Genomic DNA, 27,518 nt, shown 5'->3' on the forward strand with positions numbered 1-27,518 from the left:
CCCAAAACTGAAAACTGACCCTGAACCCTAAAAATACCCCTTTACCCAAAAACTAAAAACTGACCCTGAACCCTAAAAATACCCCTTTACCCAAAAACTAAAAACTGACCCTGAACCCTAAAAATACCCCTTTACCCTAAAACCCAAAACTGACCCTAACCCCTAAAAATACCCCTTTACCCTAAAACCCAAAACTGACCCTAACCCCTAAAAATACCCCTTAACCCCAAACATATAACATTTAAAATTTAACTATATACTTACCAATACTTACGTTGTAATGGTATGCGTTGTAAAGGTACCTGCGTTGTAAAAAAATGCGTTGTAAAAACATGAGTTGTAACAGTATCCGCGTTGTAATGGATGCGTTGTAACAGTAGTGCGTTGTAAAAAATGCGTTGTAACAAGTGCACACCTTCTTGTTAGCATGAGGCACTCTATAACTCTCGAGTCCTTGAAAGACTCAATAATTCCTTCTGGTGAACGACCATACATTATTTACTCTCCCAAATGCTTTTTTGTGTTCTGGAGCAGCCCCCCCCCCCTCCCCTCCCCGCCCCCCGATTTAGAAATGCATGCATTTGCTGGATTTCGCCCAAGTGAAGACAATTTTTGGAGAAAAGTATTAACTTTGAGTTCTTTTAAGGCATCTTCAGTGACCAAAGCAAAGAAGAAACATTGGAACCTCCTCCCAACACTATTTAGCCCTGGGTTCCAAGACTTCTGCATACACTAAAGACCATCAGAATTCCTGTCCGGAATGTAAATTACCTGGATGGGTCCTCGGAATGTATCTCCCAGTATATGGAGACTATGTTGCAGGAGGCTGCCTTGACGTCACCTGAAACAAGTAGTACATATTTAACAAATGACTATCGCCAATTTTTACATATAGTATATTGCAGCAATAACAGCTATATGAACACAAATCCATTTCATCTGGAAAAAGAGAGCTCTAACCGAAACCCTTTATTATAGTATATACTCTACAAAGATCATTTACATAGGCTTCTACGTAAAAGATTTGCCTACATACAGCGTACAGGTTAGACCCTGAAGAATAAAGTACCCGGGGGTTGTGTGGTCTGGATATCATATCTACTGAATAGGCACTCATCGAAATACTCCTAAATTCCTTTCTATTTCCTATTGCAATTTTTGACTTTACTAGGCATTTTGTAACTGTCACACATACAATTGGCTCTTTACCACCAGACTCCACTAGCTTAATTTTCAATTTGTACATACACTTTCAATAAGACTAGCAGCAGGAGAACAAATGTAAGCCCAGAAAAGAAGTCTCTTACAATTCTGTCGCTATTTGTCACATAAATCTGCTGATGCTTGCACGGTTTTACTCAACTAAATATTGTTCTCTACTCTCCAAAGTAGGGACTACATTGTTGCATACAGATTTGGGAAATGTAGAAATAACTATGTTGCACAACAGCCCAAGTGCTGAGGTCAATGCAAAATGGCAAATGTTTCACTCATACTTTGTGGCCTCGGACAAATTCTAAAAAAACACTCCAATTATCTAGCCAAAGCTCCAAAACGTCATGTGTGAGAGATTGCCCTAGAAAGTACTTTGCCTAGGTGGACTCACAGGGATTAGAGCGTCATCGGGCGTTGCTTCATTTCTCCTGCCTACTGTCATTGCTGACATTTTTCGGGTTGGCTTGAGGTAAACTGCTATAAATCAAATCCAGGGTCTATAATGAAGGAGATTGGATACGGCCCGAACTTGTGCTCATTCCAAAGTAGAATTGTCTGTAAGAAGACTTAGTCCAGATTTTGTTCTCTGGTGGTATTGAATATTGTAGGCAGAAAAATCAAACAAGGAGGGTTGGGGCAGGGGTAGAGTGATTATTTGTCACAAGGAGCCTACCTTTTTTTTTAACTTCCCCCTCCCCCCCCCCCCCCCCTCAAAACCCCCACTCAAGGGAGAAATGGTGGAGAACTCACTGGACATGGGATGGACAATGCTGGAGGAATGCCAGGCTGGGAGGAGAAGCCATTTGACACCACCTCAAGGATGGATTTAAGGACTTTTGGACTGAAGCTGGCACCCAGATACTAGGAGGGATTCTCCAGGGTAAGTAGTGAAGGGCCCTCATACCATCTGAGGGACAGTAGAGAGATGAACCTGCTGGAGGAGATGGGGCCTGGAGGGTTCCCTCTGGAACTTCTGTGGACTGGTCCTGCAGATAGATGCCCTTCCACTACTGTCACACAGTGCCCTAGAAGGCAGCCAAAGCCATGGGGCCTGGGGAGTGCAGCAGGGAGGGTTTTCTGCCGCTGGGCTGTGGTGGGCCTGCTGCGGAATCCCACAGATGAGGGCAGGTGCCAGGAGCCCAGAGAGAAGACAGGTTCAGCAGTGGTAACCCAAGCTCCAGAAACGAAGACGGACAATTTAGGGAAGACAAGCCTGATGCAGATGTTCCTTCCACAACAACATGCAGCAGGCAGGTGCATGGGTAGCCACTGGCACTTGGTATTGAAAAACTGACAAATTGGCATGAGGCCAGATGTTTAAACATAAAATGTGCAAGCCCATATTTAAAAAATAGAAAAGGCTACCACAAACCCTGCCATACAAAATTCACCATTTTGGATAAGGATGTTAGCCGATTTTTCTTCTGTGGTACAGAAGGACGGGCACGGGCACCACCAACGTTTTGAGAGTGTGACTGGAGAGGGGCTGTCAGAGGTGCAGCAGTATCACAGTGGATGCCCCAAAAAGGTTGCAACAAGTCTCTCGTGGGGTTACACTGATGCTCCCGGTAGAAGTGCAAGGTGTTGCACATGATTCAAGAATGTGGGAACTCCTATTGGTTGGTCTTTTGTATGCAGTAGCAGCATGTTGAAAGTGAAGGACTCTTGCACACATTTGATTGAATTAATAATGCTTTATGAACAGTTAAATATTACATGCTTAATGAAGATTGAAAAATAGAACAATCCCCAGTGTTTTTATTGAAGTTGAATACGTTTTGTGGGATCTATTTTTGCTTTTAATAAAGGTGCTGACACCCTGACAAAACCAGCAGGCCTGCATTTTGATAATGACATTACCTTTTAATGTGTCTGGTATATGTTAGGGGTGTACTATGGTTATAAGGTTCACTAGTGGTGCAATGTTATGAGGGTGTCCCCATAAGTATCCCTATCGGTCTATTTGTAACTTAATGCATAGTATTCACTAGTGTGTGCATAATAGAGCTTGTCTCCTTTTTATTAAATTTAATATGAGTGCGGTTTGTTGTGTACCAGAGGACTGAGGCACTAGCCCACACCACCTGCACGAAGTAGACCCTGGACTGCTCTGATCTTCTTGAACGGGTCAAGGGTTACGATGAGATACTTAGTTCCCAGTAAAAGGAAAGGGGCAATCTAATACTTGTGAAGAACTCACATCCTTTAAAACTAACAACACGCTTTCCAACTCTAGGCATGCAGCAGTGAAGCAAATGGTGTCTTCTAGTACTGTGACCCAGGAAAAATGGTGAAATGCACTCTGTGAATAATATAATGAAAGAAAAACTAAATTAGGTGATGGGAGGACACTTGAGGTTGTCACCTATTCCATTCCCTTTGCTATATCACTTGGCTTATGCTATTCGTAGCAGCCAGTCAGTGGCAGGGCCGTTTCTACCATTAGGCAAGACTAGGCGGCTGCCTAGGGCGCCAAAAGGGCAAGGGCGGCAAAAGGGGGAAAACATTTTTAATTTGTGCATGCATATAATGCCCACTGGAACAGTCTGCATTCATTTCACAGAAGTAGCAGGTGGAGTTCTTTATGTATATTATCCTTCTTTTCATTTTTATAATTTCAGGATTGTAAAAAAACCTTAGGGAACCCATTTCATAACCTTTCAAAGCAGTATAAATAAGGTCACTATTCTCGTGCAGACACATGGAAAAGAGTACACATATAAGTAAACGTAAAAAAAGTAAGAAAAGCGACAAATATATTTTATTTTAAATAACATCACTACGTTTGCAAGGAACACTTTGCAGTGCTCCAAGTGACAAATGGGAAAGTAAAATAGAAAGAAAATCGTGGAGAAGTGGAGATAAAGGGGGTTGTCAGAGATAACAAAGCGGAAAGGAGCACAACATACAGCACAATAAGCTCTTTCTTAAAGTGTCAAACAGAATTTCTTCCCAGAATTAATGTTGTAGATCACTGCAACTTACTGGGAGACACAATCTGTAAGAGCAGTAAGGAATCAGGGCCTAGATTCACAAAATGTCATTCAGAGATGGGCTGATCATAAAATGTTGTACTGCACTATGCCAGAAAATCAGGAACCCACTGTGAAGGGTTCAGAGACCTAGTTTGTGTGTATGGTTGCTGCCAAATTTTGTCAGTTTTTAACAAAATGAGAAAGAAAAATTTCTTTCTAGAGTCCCCTCACTCACCGGGGTTTCCCCACGGTGACATGCTTCATCATTGGGGCCATCCCAGTTCTCTACGAAAAGGGGCGTGCTGCGACTAGCGGACTACGCAGGAGCACTATTTTTGTGAAAGGCTATGTGTGGTGTGGAGTGTTGTGGTGGTGGAGTGGGTGTGTGATTAAAAATACCGTGCTAGTGGGCCTCAACAATTTATTCTGCTCCTAGTTTGGCATGTTAAAATGGGGTAACACTGTTATCTAACCTTAAATTTGGGCTAGATCAGTGTTCTGTGGTCGACATGTTTCAAGCTCCCCAAGCTTTTCATCAGGGCCATACAGGGTCCAGCCCTGTATTTTCCACTCCTATATTTAAATAAATAGGTTTGTTTTTTTAAATTTGTTTTACTATGTGCTGTTAATGATTAAACATGCGTTTTTATACATACGATTTGTATCTTATTCGCGTATCTGTAAAAGAGAATGACACTTGATTAGTGTCAAACATCCCCCCTAAAGAGCTAGGGGATCACACATGCAGCTCACTTTGTCTCGGGCGAGAGTGTGCCTTGTGCACCATATCCGTGCGTGCAGGCTTTCAAATCCAGAGCAAATATAAAAAAACTGTGAAAAAGTGGTTTTGTGAATTCACACATATAAATAACACAGGACTTAATGTGACTATAGACATGACAACATATATACACACAGTATTGTCATGGCAAAGGGCATATTTACATGTATGAGTGCTAAGTTACACTTCATGGTCTCAGGCGAGGGCAGGATCGCCTCGTGGAAACATTGCTGTGAAATTTTGAAGTAATAATTAAATTCGTATTTCATCGGAAATTGCGCGTTTTCAATGGAGAGTTAAGACCCTCCATAAAGTCGATGTACCAGTATTATTTCGCGATGCTATTGTCTTGCAGTACTTACTTCCTATTGGCGAACCCGCTCGGTATTACTTGCTCGATCCTCACCGCACAAATAACCATAACCTTACGGGTTCAACCTTCTTTCTGAACGAGTATCCGAATAAACTAATGCGTCTTTAATGTTAATGAAAAGGTGTTCTAAATATCACCAAAAAGAAGCAAAACATTTGGATACCGATGATAAAACTTTGTTTTCAAAAATCTCCGTGAAATACGAGATCTACGAGTAATTATAAATCACACTCGCGCCCACACCACTAACATCCATTCAAGATGGCCGCCGCATACGGAATGGTCTAGCTACCAAACGCTCAGAACCCGGAAGCGCGGTGACTCTAAATACACCGGCATACCTGATTACCGTCAATATGCGGTCGGGTGAGGATCGAGCAGGTAATACCGAGCGGGTTCGCCAATAGGAAGTAAGTACTGCAAGACAATAGCATCGCGAAATAATACTGGTACATCGACTTTATGGAGGGTCTTAACTCTCCATTGAAAACGCGCAATTTCCGATGAAATACGAATTTAATTATTACTTCAAAATTTCACAGCAATGTTTCCACGAGGCGATCCTGCCCTCGCCTGAGACCATGAAGTGTAACTTAGCACTCATACATGTAAATATGCCCTTTGCCATGACAATACTGTGTGTATATATGCTGTGTGTCATGTCTATAGTCACATTAAGTCCTGTGTTATTTATATGTGTGAATTCACAAAACCACTTTTTCACAGTTGTTTTATATTTGCACTGGATTTGAAAGCCTGCACGCACCGATATGGTGCACAAGGCACACTCACGCCCTAGACAGAGTGAGCTGCATGTGTGATCCCCTTGCTCTTTAGGGGGGATGTTTGCCACTAATCAAGTGTCATTCTCTTTTACAGATACACGAATAAGATACAAATCGTATGTATAAAAACGCATGTTTAATCATTAACAGCGCATAGTAAAACAAATTTAAAAAAACAAACCTATTTATTTAAATATAGGAGTGGAAAATACAGGGCTGGAACCTGTATGGTCCTGATGAAAAGCTTGGGGAGCTTGAAACATGTCGACCACAGAACACTGATCTAGCCCAAATTTAAGGTTAGATAACAGTGTTACCCCATTTTAACATACCAAACTAGGAGCAGAATAAATTGTTGAGGCCCACTAGCACGGTATTTTTAATCACACACCCACTCCACCACCACAACACTCTACACCACACATAGCCTTTCACAAAAATAGTGCTCATGCGTAGTCCGCTAGTCGCAGCATGCCCCTTTTTGTAGAGAACCGGGATGGCCCCAATGATGAAGCATGTCACCGTGGGGAAACCCCGGTGAGTGAGGGGACTCTAGAAAGAAATTTTTCTTTCTCATTTTGGTAAAAACTGACAAAATTTGGCAGCAACCATACACACAAACTAGGTCTCTGAACCCTTCACAGTGGGTTCCTGATTTTCTGATATAGACTGGAGGCCGACCTAGTTTAGCTTAACCTCCTTCTCCCCCTTATTTCTTGTTTGCATTAGGCAGCCACGGGCTGCGGGAGTTTTGTCTTAATTCTTACACAATAGGTCATTTGAACGGTGTATACCCAGGTGACCTAGTGACTAGACACCACACGCTAAACATCACTAAGTTATCATGGCACAAAACACAGGTCTATCTTTCTCTGAAGATGAAGTAGACAGGGCTATTGCCTCTATGCTACCACACGCAGGGGCACCTAACGGAGAAAATAGTGATGCAAGCCACTGTTGGGATGAACTCACAGAGTTAAAAAGGACACAGATCAAAACTTTGATACATGGCATTATGATGGCGGAATACCTACAAGCCAATGCAGCACCAAGAGGCCTCATAGTTAGGAACGAACCATTTATATTTCAACATGACAAACAGTTCAAGCTAGATTGGTCACAAATATCATGGCACTGTACCAGGGACTGGCTAGTTCTGATTATAAAAACAGCGACCAGACTAGTAGATTCCCTAAAAGAGGAGATCCAATCCATGGAAATTCGTCTGAAATCCTTTCAGAATCCAACAGAACTTAAAAAAAGATTGGACGAGCTCAATAAAACCATGTCCGACTTTGTGATCAGTCTTAAGAACTCAAAATATATTAAATTATCCAAGGACAAAAAAACATTCTCACATGAGAAAGTGTATCCATATGTCAGGGATGACTATAGAACCAGCAGCAGAAATCCAGACTACAACACTGATAGTGACGGGTCTGAGACAGATCAGATAGCTCAGGGGGAACAAGTAATTATAATACCACCCCAACTGAAGACCCAAACGAGGAAGAGGAAACATGAGGAACTATAGAGGAAACCCAGCACCTATGTGGCCAATGTATCAAGATCCATACAATTACAGTCCTCCGCCTCCACCATTCTTCTACGGCCCACCCATGTACCATCAACCCAACTACCAGAACTGGGGAAATAACCAAGGAAATCAAGGGAATCAGGGAAAACCTTTTTTAGGGAGAGGCCGCCCAACTCAACGAGCAAAGAACAAACCCAACCAGGGAGTACAATGGGCAGAACCAGTGGCGACAACAGGACGCCACACACGGAGCAAGGGACCACCAGAGCCAACCACGAGCAACAACCCGATCTAGTGGTCAACTTGTCCTCCATAACCCTGACAGATACACAGATTAAAGTATTGAACAAGGGTTTGGGTTTCGTACCAACCACAATCACAGACAAATTCAAACTTTATTGTGAACTGAAAGAATTCCTCAGAAAAATTAAACTACAGGTATTCTTCAAAGACAAAAAACCTGAAGAACGACCAAAGAGTGACACAGGACTACAAAAAAAGTCGAATTTTGTTCCACCAGCCCACAGCTTACCAGTTGAAATATTAGCTTTTGAGAAAGCAGTCATGAAGGAAGTGCAAGAGTTGGACCCACGCACAGTTAAAGTCTTACACAACACCAGCAAGGCAGAGCTAACAGCAATACAAGAACTATCAAAAAATGACCTTATCACCATCAAGCCAGCCGACAAAGGCGGGGCAATAGTCCTACAGGACAATACTGACTACAGAAGGGAATGCCTTCGCCTTCTAGGAGACACGAGAAACTATGTCATACTCAACGAGGATCCTACAGAACGACTACGAGTTTCAATTGCCTACCTAACTGAGGAATGTCTGGCCAATGATTGGCTAAGTAAAAAAGAAATAGAGTTTCTGACAAACAAGAAACCAATCGTACCATACTTTTATACTATCCCCAAAATTCACAAGAGACTAGAAAATCCACCAGGGAGACTGATAGTCTCGGGGATAGGTTCAATTTTGGAACCCCTATCACAATTTGCTGACGCCTTCCTAAGACCTTTGGTCCAAAACACTGATACTTACCTTAGGGACACCAAGGATGTACTTTGCCTCCTCAAAGATCTAAACTTTGACCCCACATTCACTATCCTCATTAGCCTGGATGTGGAAAGTTTATATACAAGTTTGCCACACACAGAGACCTTACAAATACTGGAAGAAGTACTGTTTGAGAATGAATGGGAATACCATACCCCGCGACATGTGGTGATGGAATGTTGCCAACTAGCACTATCTGAGAATTTTTTCCGCTTCGAGACCACACTGTATAAACAACAACACGGGACCAGCATGGGCAGCAGTTTGCCACACACAGAGACCTTACAAATACTGGAAGAAGTACTGTTTGAGAATGAATGGGAATACCATACCCCACGACATGTGGTGATGGAATGTTGCCAACTAGCACTATCTGAGAATTTTTTCCGTTTCGAGACCACACTGTATAAACAACAACACGGGACCAGCATGGGCAGCACTTTTGCGCCGAGCATAGCGGGCCTGTACGTTCATCAATTGGAGAAGAACAAAATTCTGAATGAGAGAAACCCCTACAGACACCATATTTTGGAATGGAAACGTTACATCGATGACATTTTCTTAATCTGGCAAGTTACGGAAGAAGAAGCAAAAACTTTTCTGGCATGGCTTAACACGCAAGATCCCTTTCTGAATTTCACGTGCTCAATGAGTAAGACCAACTTAGTGTTCTTGGATTTGAACATATATGCTGAATCAGGAAAACTTATCACAACAACCCACTTCAAAGAGACATCACGCAACTGTCTTTTAGCATATGATAGTTTTCATCCTCGCCACCTCAGACAGAACCTCCCCTTCGGGCAATTCCTGCGATTACGAAGGAATTGTAGCCACAAAGAAGATTACTTGATCCAAGCAGAAGACCTGAGCAACAAGCTGAAAAATAGGAAATACCCTAGCAAACTGATAAAGGAAGCCAAAAAACGGGCCAGAAACAATAACAGGGATGCCCTTTTGGAACCGAAAGAAAAAACAGAATCAGATAACACCAGACATATCTGCATCACTACATTCAATCAAGTATCAGACAGAGTGGCCAAAATAATCAAAAAACATTGGCCTGTGGTCAACAGTGGAGGATTGACAATACCCACTACTATGTTCAGCCACCGCCGGGGGAAGAACTTGAAAGATTTCCTGGTGCACACTCGCCCCATACTTACAAACCCAACAATAAGAACTCAACCACTACCAAGTGGACATTTCCCCTGTAACAATTGCAGTGTCTGTCACTTAACATCTATAACAAAAACTGTAATCTTCAACAACGCCACAAAATGGGAACTAAGAGGTTTTTCCAATTGCAACACCAGTGGAGTGGTATACCTAATAACATGCACCTGCAACTTACACTATGTAGGAATGACCACAAGGAAGGTCAGTACCCGCATAGTGGAACATAGGAGCAACATCAGGTGCAAACGAGCCACTACCCGGATGACTACCCACTTCATCGAGCAGAACCACACACCCAACGACCTAACTTGGGTGGTGTTGGAAACAGTAAAAAACAAAGACAACCTGGATCGAATTCTCCATGAACGCGAGCAAAGATGGGTGTTCAGATTACACACAGACACCCTTGGGCTAAATGATGAAATCCCATGGGGCGCATTCAGAAATTAATGTGGTTCACAGAAGACAACAAGAAACCATGGAAATCCATTTTACAACTCTCTCTGACCATTCACAAAATCCATCAGGCTTTTTGAACAAATATCCAAAAACAGTCATAAGCCCATGTAGCTGTAAATAAAAGGAATACACCAGTATGAAGTACTATTACAGAACCCAATGCACAAATAACCATAACCTTATGGGTTCAACCTTCTTTCTGAACGAGTATCCGAATAAACTAATGTGTCTTTAATTTTTTTGAAAAGGTGTTCTAAATATCACCAAAAAGAAGCAAAACATTGGGATACCGATGATAAAACTTTGTTTTCAAAAATCTCCGTGAAATACGAGATCTACGAGTAATTATAAATCACACTCGCGCCCACACCACTAACATCCATTCAAGATGGCCGCCGCATACGGAACGGTCTAGCTTCCAAACGCTCAGAACCCGGAAGCGCGGTGACTCTAAATACACCGGCATACCCGATTACCGTCAATATGCGGTCGGGTGAAGATCGAGCAGGTAATACCGAGCGGGTTCGCCAATAGGAAGTAAGTACTGCAAGACAATAGCATCGCGAATTAATACTGGTACATCGACTTTATGGAGGGTCTTAACTCTCCATTGAAAACGCGCAATTTCCGATGAAATACGAATTTAATTATTACTTCAAAATTTCACAGCAATGTTTCCACGAGGCGATCCTGCCCTCGCCTGAGACCATGAAGTGTAACTTAGCACTCATACATGTAAATATGCCCTTTGCCATGACAACACGGTGTGTATATATGTTGTGTGTCATGTCTATAGTCACATTAAGTCCTGTGTTATTTATATGTGTGAATTCACAAAACCCCTTTTTCACAGTTTTTTTATATTTGCTCTGGATTTGAAAGCCTGCACGCACCGATATGGTGCACAAGGCACACTCACGCCCTAGACAAAGTGAGCTGCATGTGTGATCCCCTTGCTCTTTAGGGGGGAGTTTGCCACTAATCAAGTTTCATTCTCTTTTACAGATACACGAATAAGATACAAATCGTATGTATAAAAACGCATGTTTAATCATTAACAGCGCATAGTAAAACAATTTTAAAAAAACAAACCTATTTATTTAAATATAGGAGTGGAAAATACAGGGCTGGACCCTGTATGGTCCTGATGAAAAGCTTGGGGAGCTTGAAACATGCCAACCACAGAACACTGATCTAGCCCAAATTTAAGGTTAGATAACAGTGTTACCCCATTTTAACATACCAAACTAGGAGCAGAATAAATTGTTGAGGCCCACTAGCACGGTATTTTTAATCACACACCCACTCCACCACCACAACACTCTACACCACACATAGCCTTTCACAAAAATAGTGCTCCTGCGTAGTCCGCTAGTCGCAGCACGCCCCTTTTCGTAGAGAACTGGGATGGCCCCAATGATGAAGCATGTCACCGTGGGGAAACCCCGGTGAGTGAGGGGACTCTAGAAAGAAATTTTTCTTTCTCATTTTGGTAAAAACTGACAAAATTTGGCAGCAACCATACACACAAACTAGGTCTCTGAACCCTTCACAGTGGGTTCCTGATTTTCTGATATAGACTGGAGGCCGACCTAGTTTAGCTTAACCTCCTTCTACCCCTTATTTCTTGTTTGTACTGCACTATGCAACTTTTTTTGCCTCATGTTCAGGCAGCAGCACCTGTATGTGAGTGCAAGCGCACCTGCTTTTACATGCTGCGCAGCGCACCATAGCATAGTGGTGTGTGGAGCAGGCCGGCAGTACCAGTGTGTGGTTCCCTAGAGTCGTCAATCTTGTAGCGCAGGGCATGATTTTTGGCCAGTCCCTGAGCGGTGCTTTATGCAGCAGCCAGTCAAGGTGAAAACGTCTCGCACGTCGCACCACCCTCTCACTCGGCGCGCGGGGGACGGATTGTTTGTGTCAGCTGCTCAATAAAATAGCCATGTCAGGTAATTTCATTTGTTTTTAAGCAGTGAAAACAGGTGGGTAATAGCACGCCACTCCTAAAAAATATATGGTGCCAAGAGGCTTATTTTTTCCATCACATCAATCTGAAATTCGTTTTTTGTTTTATCACCCCAAAATACAGGTTCCGGTCTAAGTATGGTCTGGAAATAGTGAAAAAAAGACGAATAGCCATAATTTATTCTCTAACCTGCAATAAAAATAAGTTCACATTGTGCTCTGCCTCTTGCGCTTTGGCTTTTGGGGTTTTTTGTCACGATTTATGCAGCGAGACATATCAGCAGCAGCTAGATATGAAGCGTGTGATGCTTGACCGGCGTGAATAAAATCATACATATAGCGAGACTCTCAAATCCACCTGGTTCTAGAGTCAGTTTGGCAGCTCTATATGATTTACAACTCAAATGTACCCAGGCTACTATTGTACCGCGCTGTGATGTTCTACAGCTACGTTTGCACTCTCTACGCCCACTTACAAAACATACATCGCTAATTAAATTGTGCCTCGGTTCTTAGATAATAGGTCAATATTATTCAACACAAAGGCATTCCTTTTTAACTTGGAAAGATAAAAGGCTGAGCAAATATTTCAATTTGTGACCAGCTAACACTGCAGATCTCTGCAGCAAGCGGGTAATCTACTCAGCTGTTTTGCCATGTGTTGGACAGGCCACATGAAGGGCTCGCTCCCTCCCCGCATGACAGGGCCCGGGCACCGGCTCTCCAGGTGCTACCCACAGAAGCAACTCACAAAACGTTCCCCACGGGACCCCTGCTCCCGGACATCTCTACATTACCGGGCCAGGCCACCGTCAGCACCCTTGCCCGACCCGGCCGCCATTTTAGACACTGCACCACGAGGCCACGTGGCCTCAGCCCGACCCCAACCCTGGGCCTGGCCAGGCCCCGACAGCCCGGCACCACCATCCACCCAGGAGGTGAACTGACCACTTGGCAGGTCAATGGGAGAAAGGAGTGTCGATGGCTCTCCCCCGCCAGGTGCCGATCGCCCCCAGCCTCCCCGGGCGCTGCCTCCACCCCCCTGCAGGGTGTCTGGACTCCCTCATCCCGGACCTCCCGACCTCCAAGTGCGAGGGTCCGGACATCAAAGGGCGCCAGACCTATAACTGGGGCAGCTCCAGAGCAGGAAGGCAGTTGTATCCTGGAGTCGAGAGACGCCTTGAAGAACTCATCCTTGACGGACTGCTGGCGCTGCCGCAGCCCTACCTTGTGAACTGTCGTCCTGCCGCTGGCGCTGCCGCGGCCCTCTGCAATCTACCGTCTTCATTGGGACCTGCTGGCGCTGCCGCGATCCGTTGTAACTACCATCTTCGTTGGGACCTGCTGGCGCTGCCGCGATCCGTTGTAACTACCATCTTCGTCGGGACCTGCTGGCGCTGCCGTGGACCGTTGCCACCTTCGACCACTCCGGGATCTGCTGGCGCTGCCGCAACCCGTCCTTCAAGAACGCCTAGCTCGAGGATTGAGAGCTATCCACCATCTCATCGTAACTACCAGATTGGTAATAAGACTGTCCCGCTACCCTTTTCCTATCCGAGAGACTAGAATTGAGGGGACCCCTGAGTCCAGACCTCCCTGTACCATCCTACCGTACTTCAAGTTTACTTATAAAGAACGTTGAATCTTATCCTTGTGTGGTGCCTATTCTGTGGGGGGGAAGTTACTTGTCTGTACGATCGCTGGAGACGGCTCTCCCCGGAGACCTCTCCCCTTGTCCTCGGCCGACCCTCCAGGTCCCGTCTAACATTGGTGGCCAGCGGCGCGATCCGAACCAACGCGTAATCGTACAGAAAGCAACTCACCCCACGACTAAACCACAATGCCGGCCCAAGAGAGCGGGTCTACAGAGAAATTCCAAATGGACAAGCTGGAGGAGTACAACCATCGAGAATTAAAACAATTTTGTATAGAACTGGGCATTACTACCACCGGTCTGAGCACAAAAGATAAATAAACACGCCCTAGAAGCATGGGCAGAGGCAAACACCGCTGGTCCCCGGGACCAACACAGCGAAGCCCCGGAAACTGACCCCGCTCCTCCCGAGGAAAGGAGGGCAGGTCTCTCCCGGGAAGAGATCCAAGAGCGAGAGAAAACCAGACTGCATGAATTAGAATTGGCACGGCTCAAAATGGATGGGGAACTAAAACTAGCGGAACAAAAACTGAGCCTAGAACACTTACGGCTCCGAGAAGAGCGAGAGGAAAAACAAAGACAGAGAGAGCTGGAAGAAAAAAAGACTGGCATATGAACACGAGCGCAAACTAGCCAAAATAGAACTACGTAAGCAGGGCAAGGACCTGGGGGTGCCCGAGCGACCACGCACCCCAGGGACTTCAGAAGCAAAGGTCCACATTCCCAAAGATGTCGTCCGAGAGTTCTACCGGAACGACGACATACAGCAGTGGTTCAAGGCCTATGAGATCGCCATGTCCTCTCACCGGATCGATCGAAGCGACTGGGGAGCCGGTCTATGGGGGAGGTTCGTCAACGAAGACCGTGATGCCCTGTTACAGCTCCCAGATCACCAAATGACGTCTTATGATCACATGAAGGCCGCCCTCCTCACTCGATATGGGCTGACACCCGAAATGTACCGCCAGAGGTTCCGCGACTGCACCCGAATCCCGGGTACCACTTGGGTGGAATATGTGAACTATTTCAGCCGAGCCCTCGAGGGGTGGATCAAGGGGAGCAACGTAACGACCTACAAGCAGCTTTTTAACCTGGTTGTGTGGGAGCATCTCTCCAATAACTGCTTTGTCGAGCTCAGGCAGCACCTCCTCGACAGTAAAATGACTGATCCTCTGCAGCTCGCCGTCGAGGCTGACCGATGGGAGAGCACCCGAGTGGGCCGGGGTGGCCCGAACGAACAGAACAGGAACAACCAAGGCCATCACCGCCCCCGAGGAGGAGGAGGCCAGGGTCGGGGGAAAGACACCGTCCCGGCCGCTCCCGCCACCAGCACCCCGCCCCCGGCCAACAGGGGCAACCCCCCGATGCGCCCGGGGTTCAGAGCCAATATCACATGTCACCGATGCCAGCGAGTCGGTCACTACGCCAGTGACCCGAACTGTCCACAGAACCAGACTCTGAGGCCCCGCCAGGTAGCGGCCGCCGCCCTCGGAGAAGAGCAAACCTCCGAGGACCAGGAAGAGTACGAACACGAGCAGCAAGAGTGGGAGCCGGCCGCCATGGTCCTGGCGTGCCTGGGGGGAAGAGACATGGTTCCGCGGGCTCCCCTACCCGCCAACACCAGAAAGTATAGTCAGTGGGTGAGCATCAATGGGCGCAAGGCCGAAGCCCTACGTGACACCGGGGCCAGTGTGACGGCCGTCCGCTGTCACCTGGTGACCTCCGAGCAAATAATACCGAACATTCTCTGCCCCGTCCGATCGGCCGACAATTCAGAGAGCATGTGTCAGATGGCCTGCGTCCCCTTCGAGTGGGGAGGAGTATCCGGCATGCTGAAGGTAACGGTCCGCGATGATGCCCCCGTGGACTGTCTCCTGGGGAACGATCTTGAGAGTTCCCCATGGGCAGCCGTAGAAAGAAGAGAACACCTGGGGATGTTGGGCCTGCCGGACTGGGCATGCGTAACCACCCGGTCCATGGCGGCCCGCACCATCCCCCGACCAGAAGAACCCGAATGACCAGCACCTCCTCCCCCGATCGCTCCAGTGGGGGACGCCGACACCGTCTACCTCCCAGAACAAACCCAAGAAGAACTCGTTCAGCCCCAGGATCTCCCAGACCTGGCTCAGTGGCGTCAAGAAGGGGGACCCACACAGGAGCAATTCCGTCAAGAACAGAAGACCTGTCCCTCCCTCGAGGGACTACGACAACAAGCCCTCGCCCAGAGCACGGGAGACACCGCCGGGGCCCACTGGATCTATGGGGACAATGATTTGTTGTACATTGAACAAAGAATCGCAGAGTTGGGGGCCAGTCGAGTGTTAGTGGTGCCCCTCCGTTTTAGAGACTTCCTGCTGAACTTGGCCCACGATGTCCCCCTGGCCGGCCACCTGGGTAAGGACAAAACCTACAACCGCCTGGTGACCCATTTTTACTGGCCCAAGATGAGAAATGACGTGCTCAACCACTGCCGGTCCTGCCCCACTTGTCAGGCCAGCGGGAAGAGCGGCCGCAAACTCAAGGCACCCCTGCAGCCCTTTACAGTGGTTACCACCCCGTTTGAAAAAGTGGGAATAGACATTGTGGGGCCCCTAGACCCCCGAACAGCCCAAGGACATTGTTTTATCCTGGTACTGGTGGACCATGCCACCCGATATCCCGAGGCCATCCCCCTTCGAACTGTGACCGCCCCGGTGGTCGGCCGAGCCTTAATGGGGATCTTCTCCCGAGTGGGCTTCCCCCGGGAAGTCGTCAGCGACAGAGGCACGAACTTCATTTCGAAATACATGAAATCCCTCTGGCAGCAGTGCAGGGTCACCTACCGATTCACAACCCCCCCCATCACCCACAGGGGAACGGACTGGTTGAGCGGTTCAACCGTACCCTCAAGGGAATGATTATGGGGTTAGAAGAGCCCCTCCGCCGCCACTGGGATGTGCTTCTCCCGTGCCTCCTCTTCGCTTACCGAGAAGTCCCTCAGAAGTCCCTCGGCTTCAGCCCCTTCGAGCTCTTGTACGGGCACCCTGTTCGAGGGCCCCTCAGCCTAGTCAAAGAAGGTTGGGAGATGGCCCCCCTGAAAACCCCTCCAGACGTCTACAAGTACCTCCTGACCCTCCGCAATCAGACCAGACGGTTCCGAGAAATCGCCAAAGCCAATCTTGAAGCCAGTCAGGAGGACATGAAGAAATGGTACGACCAGAACGCCTCCTCCATAGAGTTCGTACCTGGCCAGCAAGTATGGGTGATGTCTAGGCATGAGCGGATTTTGCGGATTGGCAATCCGCGAATTTGCGGATTTGCAAACTCGCAATCCGCAAAATCCGCGAATTCCCGCGAATTTGCGGATTTTTTTTTTTTTGTGTTCGCCCGTGTTTCTGCCAGTTCGCGAGGGTTTTTACAATTTCGCAATTTGCGAACTTACCTGTCGGGTCGCAAGTTTTGCGAACTTGTTGTTTCTACGTGTCCAACCTGTTTGGGACACTCTTCTTCATCACTGCCACTCTCTGTCACCACTGCCACTCTCTGACTACTCATGCCACCCTCTGGCCCACCCATGCCACCCTCTGTTTCATCACCACACCCTCTGGTTGTCCAGTGTACATTATTTTTGGCAAAGCAAAGCACACCTTCCCTGCCTCAAGTGACCTGAATTAATTTGGGGCTGATTAATGTGTCACAGAATATTTTTTTAGCTGGCACCTGCTTCCTTAGTGCGCCCTGATTAGTGATCTTTTGCACTTGCTAAGTGCTTTCATTGTTGCAAAATTAGTTACAACACCTGCCCTGCCCCAACTGACAATAATGAATTAGGGGCTGATTAATGGATTTTAACTTCCAGCCTGGCTCCTGCTTGTCTCCCTTAGCTGTAATTCAGGACCTTTGTGGCATATGTGTAACTATTCTGAGGTTCAGAGCAGGGTCACATAATAGTTGCAACTGGCAACTGAACTCTGGAGGGGCCCCTCAGGAAGCACTACAGGAAATGGCTACTAATGATGAGCCTGAACTTTTGAACCTGGTAAGTAGTTACTTTCAGTTTTGCTAAAATCGTATTTCTGCAATTTCGCACTTATTCGCGGGGCGCGAACTCACGCGAACAGTGCGAGCAGTGCGAGCAAAATCCGCTGCTCGCGGATTTGCGGATTTTTCAGGAAATTCGCAAATCTCGCGGATTGCGGATTTCCCGAAAATCCGCAAAATCCGCGAGCGGAACGGATTTTCCGCCCATGCCTAGTGATGTCCCCCACCGAACCTTGTGCCCTGCAAGATAAGTGGACGGGGCCCTTCAAGGTGGTCGAGCGCAAGAGCCCCGTCACCTATCTCATCGACATGGAATCTTCCCGGAACCCCCTCCGGGTCCTCCACGCCAACAGACTGAAGCCTCACTTTGTGCGCTCGGAGCTCAGCCTATTGATGGCTACCGACAGTGGGACAGAAGAAGACTCCGAGCCCCTCCCTGACCTACTGAGGACCCGTGAAAAGGATGGTTCGGTAGACGGGTCCGGCTGTCAGACGCCCTGACCGCAGAGCAGCGCCAAGACTGTCAAGCGCTCCTGCTGCAGTTCGCAGCTCTCTTTTCCCTCACCCCAGGGGTCACCCCCTGGTGCCTACACGACGTGGACACGGGGGACAGTCCCCCCCATCAGACATCGGGCGTACCGCGTGCCAGATCGGGTACGTGCCTGCATCCAAGAAGAAGTCTCCAAGATGCTCACCCTTGGAGTCATCCAACCTTCGGACAGCCCCTGGGCCAGCCCAGTCGTACTGGTCCCCAAAGCTGCTGCCCCCGGCACCACCCCTGAGCTCCGATTCTGCGTCGACTATCGGGGCCTGAACGCTGTCACCCGGACCGACGCTCACCCCATTCCCCGAGCAGATGAACTGGTCGACCGCATGGGGGCTGCCCGCTACCTCAGCATCTTCGACCGGACAGCGGGCTACTGGCAGATCGGCCTCACCCCCAGGGCCCAAGAACGATCCGCTTTCTCCACCCCGGATGGCCACTACCAATTCAAAGTGATGCCCTCCGGCATGAAAAATGCGCCAGCCACTTTCCAGCGACTGGTGAACCAGGTATTGGCGGGCCTCGAAGACTTCAGCGCCGCCTACCTGGACGATATCGCAGTGTACAGCCGCCACTGGTCAGACCACCTCAACCACCTCCGAGAGGTCCTGCAGGCCCTCCAACAGGCCGGCCTCACAATCAAGGCCAGCAAATGCCAGATTGGCCAGGGGTCCGTGACCTACCTCGGACACCAAGTGGGGAGCGGTCTGGTGGCCCCCCTCCAGCTCAAGATCGCTGCCATCCAATCCTGGCAACCACCCATCACCCAAACCGAGGTCCGAGCCTTCTTGGGGCTCACCGGCTACTACCGGCGGTTTGTGAAGGACTATGGCAGCATTGTGGGGCCCCTCACGGCACTTGCATCCAAGAACCAGCCGAAAAGAGTCAACTGGACTCCTGACTGTCAAGCGGCCTTCGAGAAGCTGAAGGCCGCCATGTGCACCGCCCCTGTGCTCCAGGCTCCCGACTACAGCCGAGAGTTCGTCGTCCAGACTGATGCCTCCGACCATGGCATTGGGGCCGTCCTCTCCCAACTGAACCCCGAGGGAGTCGACCAACCAGTGGCCTTCATCAGCAGACATCTACTGGACCGGGAACAGCGCTGGAGCACCATCGAGAGGGAGGCCTTTGCAGTAGTGTGGGCCCTCAAGAAGCTCCGGCCCTACCTCTTCGGTACCCACTTCCGGGTGCAAACAGATCATTGCCCCCTGCAATGGTTAATGCAGATGCGGGGGGAGAATCCCAAGCTGTTGCGATGGTCCATCTCCCTGCAGGGGATGGACTTCACTGTGGAGCACCGCCCTGGCCAGGATCACGCCAACGCGGATGGCCTGTCACGCTTTTTCCGCCTCAACGAGGAAAGTCCCCAAGAAGATGGGTGACTCTCCCCGCCTTCAGCTGGGGGGGACGCATGTTGGACAGGCCACATGAAGGGCTCGCTCCCTCCCCGCATGACAGGGCCCGGGCACCGGCTCTCCAGGTGCTACCCACAGAAGCAACTCACAAAACGTTCCCCACGGGACCCCTGCTCCCGGACATCTCTACATTACCGGGCCGGGCCACCGTCAGCACCCTTGCCCGACCCGGCCACCATTTTAGACACTGCACCACGAGGCCGCGTGGCCTCAGCCCGACCCCAACCCTGGGCCTGGCCAGGCCCAGACAGCCCGGCACCACCATCCAACCAGGAGGTGAACGGACCACTTGGCAGGTCAATGGGAGAAAGGAGTGTCGATGGCTCTCCCCCACCAGGTGCCGATCGCCCCCAGCCTTCCCGGGCCCTGGCTCCACCCCCCTGCTGGGTGTCTGGACTCCCTCATCCCGGACCTCCAGACCTCCAAGTGCGAGGGTCCGGACATCAAAGGGCGCCAGACCTATAACTGGGGCAGCTCCAGAGCAGGAAGGCAGTTGTATCCTGGAGTCGAGAGACGCCTTGAAGAACTCATCCTTGACGGACTGCTGGCGCTGCCGCAGCCCTACCTTGTGAACTGTCGTCCTGCCGCTGGCGCTGCCGCGGCCCTCTGCAATCTACCGTCTTCATTGGGACCTGCTGGCGCTGCCGCGATCCGTTGTAACTACCATCTTCGTTGGGACCTGCTGGCGCTGCCGCGATCCGTTGTAACTACCATCTTCGTCGGGACCTGCTGGCGCTGCCGCGGACCGTTGCCACCTTCGACCACTCCGGGATCTGCTGGCGCTGCCGCAACCCGTCCTTCAAGAACTCCTAGCTCGAGGATTGAGAGCTATCCACCATCTCATCGTAACTATCAGATTGGTAATAAGACTGTCCCGCTACCCCTTTCCTATCCGAGAGACTAGAATCGAGGGGACCCCTGAGTCCAGACCTCCCTGTACCATCCTACCGTACTTCAAGTTTACTTATAAAGAACGTTGAATCTTATCCTTGTGTGGTGCCTATTCTGTGGGGGGGAAGTTACTTGTCTGTACGATCGCTGGAGACGGCTCTCCCCGGAGACCTCTCCCCTTGTCCTCGGCCGACCCTCCAGGTCCCGTCTAACACCATGTGCTCTTTGATTGTTGCTGTTATTTATATGCAGAGCCACTTAAAATTAAGCCTCACGGGGAACCAAATTATGCGGAGAGTTGGCTGAATTATGCGTCAAAAAATGCAAATTATGTGTCATACTTAGGCACATTTTGTGATCTAATGCATTCATTGGTCTAGTCTGGATGACAGGGGGAGAGAGTGATGGTAGAAAAAGGGAGGGGGCGGCATTTTTCAATTCTTGCCTAGGGCGGCAAAACACCTAGAAAAGTCCCTGGTCAGTGGGTTTAGAATCCTGCACTGCCCCCACCCCCCCACCCCCCTCTTTACAGCGAAGATCAAAAAAATGTTGATTAGAATCACCGGACTTTCAGAGCTTCCATTTAGAAGTAGGCCCTAGTTAAATTTTGTTAGGCTTGTATATTCTTGCATAATTCGAAGAAGTATTTGTTACTCAGAATTCCCCAAAATATATCATCATGTCATGTGGCTGCTGTTCATGGCAATGGTTTATTTTGTACCACGTTTTGTGAAATGCGTCCTCACAGCCAAAACTGATGACAAAAGCATTTCAAGATCAAAGATAGCACTAAGAGCTGGCTTTGTATTTTGCATAATTTTGGCACAATTTTGCGTAATTACACAAAAGCAAAATTATATGAATTCCATGGACCTTCATTGATGTAATGATGATTTACAAGCCATGCCCTCTATCTGATTGGCATTGAATTCTTCTTGAATTTGATAATACAGCTAAAATGGGAACGCTTCTACTTTGGCTGCTAAGGAACTGTAGAGCACCTCTCCCACCCAACCTTATCCAGTTGGTTTGCTGCAGATCCGTAAATGTGGGTCTTAAATAAAAAACAATATTACACTCATTCAGCTCTCTAAGCATTAAGGCCTAGATGTATCATCGTTCCCATTTGCGATTTCTTAATAGCGATTTTTACCGAATCGCTATTAAGAAATCACAAAATGGGATGTATGTTTAAAATCGCTTTTTTTTTGCGATTCCTTATTATTCCTAATTTGCGAATTCGCAAGTTGCGAATTCGCAAATAAGGAATAATTTCCCATTCATTCCTATGGGCCAGGAATGATTGTGAAATAATTCTTAAATTGCGAACTCGCAATTTGCTAAATCGCAATTTGAGAATTATTGCAAGGGTGCAGGGGTGTCTCATGGACACCCTGCTGCACCCCTGAAACTTACATGTGTGTGCATATGGCCCACATACATGCCCTATGGGCATGTATGTGTGCCACATGCCACCTTCAAAATTGCTTAATTGTGAATTTTGAATGGAATTCGCAAATTAACACCAACCTGAAATTGGTGTTAATTTGCGATTTCTTAACCTGAATTCGCAAATTGAAATTGCTTCACACATGGCATTTAAGGAATCGCAAAATTGCGATTCCTTAAATGCTTAAGCAAAATAAGGAATCGCAATTTTTTGCGATTCCTTATTTTGCTAATTTCTCATACATCCCAAAAGATGCAAAATGTCCGTTTGCGATTCGTTAAGGCCGAAATTCTGCGAATTTCGGCCTTAACGAATCGCAAAAGGCTTGATACATCTAGGCCTAAGGTACTTACACCTTAGTGGACCAACACTTCATTTAGAGTTCATGGAGACTGGCTTTCGTAGACCAAGGTGATTAGATTACCTTTATTTCAACCTTTCCATCACTTTTGAATCTTTTAGATGTTTAGAGGTACAACAATGATGCTCTTACCTAGGTCATTAGCTTGACTCTTAACCACAACTCAGAATGAGTATTGCACCGCTTAAGCCACGTCACCCAACAAGGCTTAGTAATTATAAAGAACGAGGATATTCTTTCTCCAGCCTATCATCTACTCCTGTGTAGGAGTTATTTTGGATAACCAGTCTCCAATTGCCCAGCTGTCACCTTTCTGAAACTCTTCCGGAAGTACCTTACTGGATGTGCCTCAAGGCGGCTGACATACTGTGCCTTATGAACACGCCAGCCTCATCCCTTGGTAGTCATTTAGACCAGCGGGCAGTGAAGTTCTCTCGTCTCCTGTTTGGCATCTCCCCCAAAAATGTACATGTTCTGATGTATGCATCATGAAGTTGTGCGCCTTCACTGGAGATACCCAGCTTTGAATGGACTTCAGTGCTGCAGTGGCAAGGCATCTGAAGACATTAAAATCATGAAGTGTAGAAAGTAAGGTGGGTCCCCACCAGCGGCAAACACCATGTGGAAGACCTGATCACAAGATGCTGCGGTATCATCGAGAGTGAACAGTAGCGGATACATGTCCATTGGCAGAAGGAAGAGTGCACCTGCTTCACTGGCGCATGTGGGCAGTTATACTTCAGGAAGGGTCTGCATCGGTAAGCCACCTGCCCCTTACTTGCCATCTTGCGCCAGCCTAGGGCTGCTGAGCAGGAGCCCAGGTAGGGGAATAGGAGTGATAACATATGAAGCCAACTCCTGCATTTCTGAGGGATCATTTGTGCATTGTGACTCTTCATCAGGTGGCTTATGGTAAGAGTTATTCAGGCTCCATGGGTGTCCAATGTCAATGAATACGGGTTAGGGCTCACAACACATTGCAGCTGGGCTGCTTTTGGATAGTATGGTGAACGCACTCTGCCACAGCCAGGCAGGGCACTTTGTGAACTGTATATGAGGTGCACTGGTGCCAGCTGTGGGCATGATAGCTCTGTACAAATGCTGCCCTTTTCTTGTGTTTGTGGTCGAGGGTGCCGAACATGGACTCCAGGTGCATCCACAGGCACCCGCTCTCTTCTCGTGGAGGAATTGTCCACCACCATTGTTCTAAGAGCTGGCTTCCTGATTGGAGGGATGTAATGGCTCTGCTGGTTGTCTCATACCGATTTTAGGGACGAAAGGAGGACGCTCTATAAATGGTAGTCCTGGCCTTATCAAGGACCCATGGTACTGCTTTGGTTTCATCTTTCAAAACTTTGTTCGAGGACCAGGAATTGGAGACGGGCAAAGGATTTATGTTGCTTAACCCTGGTTTTAAGAAAAAAAAAAAGTCCTTCAAAAGTATATAAAAAGTAAACATAAGGGAATAATGTGCGTCATTCTTCATTGTTATCCCAATTTCAAGCCTCATTGGCTTTCCATCAATAAACATGATGTCCGGTCTACTCCACGTGCTATGGACGATGCAGATTTCTGGAGGTTGCCACTCTGGAATGTTCCTGGGGCAACAGGACTGGCAGTTTGGGAAGGAGGTATTTCTATATTTGTGTAAAAAGTGCAGAATAAGGTAATGCAAGTATTCCAATAAGAACAGATGGTGCAAGACAAAAAAACTTAAGTACTGCATTCCTAGATAGATGTAGTAAAATGTTACTAAGGAATTTACAGAAGTTAGGGTAAATCATTTGTCGGATGAACTGGTTCTGGGGCCACAGGGGATGCTGAGCAATATTTGTATCCATTGGGACATTTTACCTTTAAAGCCCAGTGACGTCACCAGTGACGCCACCAACTGTCTGACCCAAAGCCGAGCACCAAGTGCGGTCGTCCGAGACTTACTTGACGAGCTGAAGCTAGTAGAGACTCTGATCTCGACAAAACAAATCACAGTAGAGAATAAATGCATGTCTAACCAGTGCTTGATCCTTATAAAAGGGTGTGCTTTATTCCACTAACAGATCAATACTGTGGGACCTAAAGATAGAAAATTATTTTTACTTGAGTTCCTTTATTTTTATTGAGTATCAAGAAAAGCTTTAGATTCCAGCCAATGCGTTTCGTTCTCCATCGGAGAACTTCATCAGGGCTTAAAATGGAATTTCACCGATCAATGTGAGGCCTAAGGGTATCTGGATCTTCTCAATTCTAGGCAGTGTCTAGGGTCCCAGACGTGATGTCTAGATCAGTCCAGTCGTACTAGCGTACTCAGTCTTAGCTAATGGAATCTCACTTCAGAAAAGGTCGCAAAGAGGGATGTAACGGACTTGAAGACGCGAGAGTAGATCCTGGGTTAAGCCTGCATCGAATCGTAGTCCAAAAGAATACTGAAATGGTAATCCGTGCAAGCCACTTCTGATGCGATAGCAGTATGTAAATTATTCTCGCTAGTCGGCACACAGAGGTTATCTGAAGTATTAAAATGTAGAACCAAAGAGGTTTGGTCAGAATTCCAGGTGATAATACAGAGTACTATGAGGGGGTGAGTTCCCAAGGCTGTGATAAGCCCATTCGTACCGTCCGTAAATTCGGAGTGCCCTAACGCTAGTACGACTGGACTGATCAAGACATCACGTCTGGGACCCTAGACACTGCCTAGAATTGAGGAGATCCAGATACCCTGAGGCCTCGCATTGATCAGTAAAATTCCATTTTAAGCCCTGATGAAGTTCTCTGATGGAGAACGAAATGCGTTGGCTGGAATCTAAATCTTTTCTTGATACTGAATAAAAATAAAGTAACTCAAGTAAAAACAGTTTTCTATCTTTTGGACTCTATTATTCCGCGCACGCCCACCAGACCACCAAATTGTAATTGAAGGATCTGGAGCACAGTGGCACCAATAGACGGTTGATGCCAGGGCTTGTTGCGTGGGACCAGTGTGGATACTAGAACTGGCATGAGGTGCAGAAATTTATAGTCAACCGTCTTTTCTCTCTGTAACTACTGTGGGACCTATTAACTAACTTCTTTTTGTAGAACACAAGGTCGTGCTACTCCTGTACTCAAAATGCTATTCACAAATGTATTGCCAGAGACCATCTGCTTCTGCCTGCCCCATCACTACTTTGAGGAGATCTCTATACACACATATATGCGTTTTAGTCATTAATGTGGGAGGGGCTGGACAATGGGGAATACTTAACCCAAAACTGGACGATTTAGGAAAATTTATGAAGATTTAGGGCAAGATTCCGATGTCGGTCTGAAGGCCTCCAATCCAGACTCCGCTTTTCCGGATCCAATTCGTAGCCCTTGTTTCTAAACGAATCGTACACAGTTCCGAACGACCAAGTTTGATGCAAAGATCACATCAGTGTCGACAGAATCGTTTTCCGTACCCAATCCTGTCCGTACGTCTCTTTCGCAGCCAAATCGTGCCACTCAATGGAACCGGATTTCAAACAAGCGAGTACGATGCACGATTCGGACAGCCGTATCGACTAGGTCTCAGCAGATGAAACGGCTGTGTGAATCGGACTACAGCCCCCCTTCACTCGGGCCCTCCGAATAATTCACAGGGGTGCCCATGGGTCCACCCCAATCCAAGCATGCACAGTGTGGTGGGTACCATGGGGGTGCCCGCCACAAGTTGTACGCTTTTCCCCACCCACCCCTTTTTGCTATGAAAGCCTGTGCACACGTTTGGTATACAGGCTCCGATAGAGTTCAATGGGAGTCCGGCAAACCAAGTCCGTCAGCATAAGGATGCATCTTACTCGCTCGGTCAGAGTCCAGTGCTCAGAGTCGTATGGAAAGCATCCCTGGTCAGATTTGGTCTGGATGCTTTCCGAACGAGATCTGAATTGGCCCCTTAGTAAGGGGTGCCGCTCGCAGTCGCAATCGTGAGCTTGCCTTGTTCCCAGGAACAAAATTAGTGTTGAAGTGCCCCTGCTGCCGTCTCTCCCTGTGGATGTGCTAGTGACTCTTGAGGAATTAGACTACCGCCGTTGGATTCCTGAGCCCGGGACTGCGAGGCCCACAGGTCCCTGCGCTCACAACACCACGCGCACCTGTTGCCTCTTCCAGGACTCCTCCTCCTCTCTATATTAGTCCCGCGGATACCGCGACAGCGGGACGCGCACGGGACTAAGCCCGGGCAAAGGGCGGGCCGTTGTGTGGCCGTTAGGTGGCTGGGCTGGGGCCCTTCTCTTCCACCCTTCCTGTCTACTATGCTGTTGCGTTCACTTGCTGCAAGTAAGATAATCGCTTACCCATAGCATCTATTTGTTTTCCCCATTGACTTGTATACAGTCTCCCCTGACACAGGATTTTCTTTTATAAGTGGCATTTGTGATCAGATTTTTGCTCCCGCTATTAACTACAATATTTATTCCCGTGTTGCGGTGGTGACTGTTGGGGGTCTAATTCGCCACTAGTGTAGACACTCTGCGCGGGTCTCGGTTTCTGTAAAGAAAAGTTTTTCGGGCCACTATAAAGGCATTACTTAAATTAACATCTGGAGGGTTCCTTCCCATGGCTACCACCACTGATCCACCCACGTTGAGTACTGCAGGGGGAAATAATAGTAAAGGCACCCTAGATAATTACTTTAAAAAACCTATCCCTGATATAGATAGGGAAAATGCACTGGCTGAACGGAGGGCTGAGCGGCGTCGCTCCATTGAAGGTATTAAAGCCAGACCCTCTCCAGCCACAGCATCACAGACCCTCACCCCTGGTATAGGTGTGGTCCTAGAAAACGAGGATCCACTAGCCACTCAGGGTATTCCAGTACTTCTCCGAGACACAGCCC

The 27,518-nt window shown here is 47.8% G+C and overlaps 1 protein-coding gene across 3 annotated transcripts in view; it reads right to left on the reverse strand.

Moving 5' to 3' along the window:
* LOC147750815 (uncharacterized) overlaps positions 1–27,518 on the reverse strand; it is a 702,597-nt gene that overhangs the window by 665,284 nt on the left and 9,795 nt on the right. For all 3 annotated transcript variants that reach the window (XM_086937011.1, XM_086937002.1, XM_086937022.1), the window contains exon 3: positions 772–841. In XM_086937011.1, the coding sequence (XP_086793137.1) occupies positions 772–841 (70 nt within the window). The remainder of the gene's footprint in view (positions 1–771; positions 842–27,518) is intronic.

The sequence above is a fragment of the Lissotriton vulgaris genome, chromosome 1_1, assembly GCF_964263255.1.
Source record: "Lissotriton vulgaris chromosome 1_1, aLisVul1.2, whole genome shotgun sequence".
Lineage (NCBI taxonomy): Eukaryota > Metazoa > Chordata > Amphibia > Caudata > Salamandridae > Lissotriton > Lissotriton vulgaris.